We start from the raw sequence: 2,667 nt of genomic DNA, 5'->3' as shown, positions 1-2,667 counted from the left end.
TAGCACAGTAAGCAAGTTTTACCCCAACCCGACATGCCTAGCAACAGAGCTCACCTTGCTCAAAGTGGGTAGAAAGATTGACAATCCTTTACTCTCACCCCTTCTTTAGCTAACAAACAATCTCTTCAGACTGAGATGATTTTCACCCAGATACTCATACAACAGAGAAAGAAGTCACATCTTGGATTAGTGAATAGGAATGTTCGTGTGCGGGGCATAATTAACATGTGTGTCATTGTATTTATGCAGTGTGTATTTTATTGAACAACTGGAATGACTAGCTGTGAACATCTGGCTCTGTCGACTAAGCCCTTCCCTGAGAAGATACTGATGTCTATTAAGAAACTGATCTCCATTTATCTTCACTTACTTCATTACAGAGAAGGGACAGGTTTTCTGCACCGTCCACCTGCCCACAGCTCTGTAGCTGCCTGATCTGTGTTCAGAGGAGATGGAAAAGGGAAATCACTCGGAGGTGACTGAGTTCATTCTATCAGGACTGACAGATCGTCTGGAGCTGCAGGTCCCCCTCTTTGGAGTGTTCCTAGTGATTTATGGTATCACCCTGGTGGGGAATGGGGGGATGATCTTGTTAATCATGATAGACCCCCGACTTCACACCCCCATGTACTTTTTTCTCAGTAATTTATCTTTCTGTGACCTCTGCCTTTCCTCGATAATTTCCCCTAAGATGCTGCTGAATTTCTTAGCTGAGAGGAAAAGCATTTCTTACACTGCCTGTGCTGTGCAACTGTATCTCTTTGTCTCTTTTGCAGATGTTGAGTGTCTCTTGCTGGCCGTGATGGCGTATGACCGTTATGTGGCCATCTGTAACCCGCTGCTCTATACGGTCACCATGTCCAGGCAGCTTTGTAAACAGCTGGTGGTTGGGGTGTACGCTGTGGGGTTTGTGGATTCAATGATACACACGTTTTTTACTCTTCAGCTGTCATTCTGCAGCTCCAATATCATCAATCATTTCTTTTGTGATATCCCCCAATTGCTGGTGCTCTCCTGCTCTGACATCCACATCAATGAGATCGTGATGTTTGCTTTCATTGGCTGTATTGTAGTGAGCAGCCTTGTGATAGTCCTTCTCTCCTATGTCTATATCGCCTCCACCATCCTGCAGATCCGCTCTACTGAGGGCCGGCACAAAGCCTTCTCCACCTGCTCTTTCCACTTGACCGCTGTGGTCCTGTTTTATGGCATCCAACTCTTCATGTATTTACGTCCCACCTCCAGCTATTCCATGGACACAGACAAAGTGGCCTCAGTGTTTTATACACTGGTGATCCCTATGTTGAACCCCCTCATCTACAGCCTGAGGAACATGGAGGTGAAGGACGCCCTGAGGAGAGCAATGAATAAACTCCTAACCAATTCCTGAATCTGTTTAACTTAGTACTCATTCAGTGATGGGGAGTGGAAACAGGTGAATTAAATTCCCAGCCCATTGCAATGTAATTTCTCAGAGTCTTGTTTATTATTGTATTGTTAATATTATTAATTTGTTTGTATTCCAAGAAGGCCTGCAGGCCCCACCTAAAAGTGGGGCTTTATTAGGTGTTTACCCCAGCAAAATTCCAGGAGACGCCTGTTTCACATGTGTGAATATCTGTGATGTGCTTTGAAAGCATAGAGCTATTTGTATTGGGAAAGAAGTGGGGGGCGTCACATCTATCTCCCTCTGCTTTGTAGTGAGTTTGGTTTTGTTATGCAGTTGCAAGTATGAAGTTTATTATTTCTATGGCTGAACCAAAGGGGGTTTTGCACACCCTCCTGATACTCCACAGCCCTTCATGTCCTCTGTGGGGTTGTTGTAGAGATTATCACCTATTTTGTATCCATGCGTGTGGAGGAGAAAGGTGATTTCCATCACAATGACCTTTCTTTTAAGTTAAGGGACCAACAAATCAAATAAGAACAAGGGTAACATTTCTAAAAGAGAGATTGGTGTGTGTGCATCCTCTGTGAGAATCTGCACTGAACTGAAAACAAAATAATATGGAAAAAGTGAGTCTTCTCTACTATATAAATGAACCAGAAAGAAAATGTCATATCAGAGACTAGATGTATATACCTGATCAGCAGGTTAGCTGTGAGTTCTTACTCTTAGTTCTGCTGGAAAGTATTATGGACTCTGAAGAATAGGGATTCTGGGAATTGTACAGCTCTGGTTACTGTGCATGAGAAATGGATAGAGCTGGGCCAATAGCTGATTTTTCAGTTCATGGGTGGTTACAAAAAATTGAAAAACAAATTCAGTTCAAGCTGAACCAAATCTGGCAATTCCCTATATGTTTGGCAAATATAAAACACTGACAAAAATTTCCTTTGGGATCAAAGGAAATATTCAGCTTGACCAGAAATGGAACATTTCCTTTCCTTCCTGGTTACTTTTCAATGTAAAAACAAAGATAATGTAGGGCCAGACTGACAAAATGAATGGAAGAGGCGGTAAGGGCTCTGCTTCCCTTGTAAACTTTATCCCGGTGATTAGATCACTCCCGTGGGATGTGGGAGATCCAGGTCAACCCTCCCTCTGTCTGATGGGGAGAAGCCATTTCAAAGTGGGTCTCCCACATTGCTGGTCAGTGCCATGGCAACTTGGCTCTGTTCTGTCCTGCATCATTCTCAGGACTGGTCTACGCTACAGCTGTAAAT

The 2,667-nt window shown here is 43.5% G+C and overlaps 1 protein-coding gene across 1 annotated transcript; it reads left to right on the top strand.

Annotated features, from left to right (window-relative positions):
* Positions 1-451: 451 nt before the first annotated feature.
* Positions 452-1,390, top strand: LOC120403421 (olfactory receptor 1038-like). Its single transcript, XM_039534490.1, has one exon. The coding sequence runs from the start codon at positions 452-454 to the stop codon at positions 1,388-1,390; it is 939 nt and encodes a 312-aa protein (XP_039390424.1).
* Positions 1,391-2,667: the final 1,277 nt, after the last annotated feature.

The sequence above is a fragment of the Mauremys reevesii genome, linkage group 4, assembly GCF_016161935.1.
Source record: "Mauremys reevesii isolate NIE-2019 linkage group 4, ASM1616193v1, whole genome shotgun sequence".
Lineage (NCBI taxonomy): Eukaryota > Metazoa > Chordata > Testudines > Geoemydidae > Mauremys > Mauremys reevesii.
The sequence above is the reverse complement of the archived record's forward strand: the minus strand, read 5'-3'. Positions and strand labels throughout refer to the sequence as shown.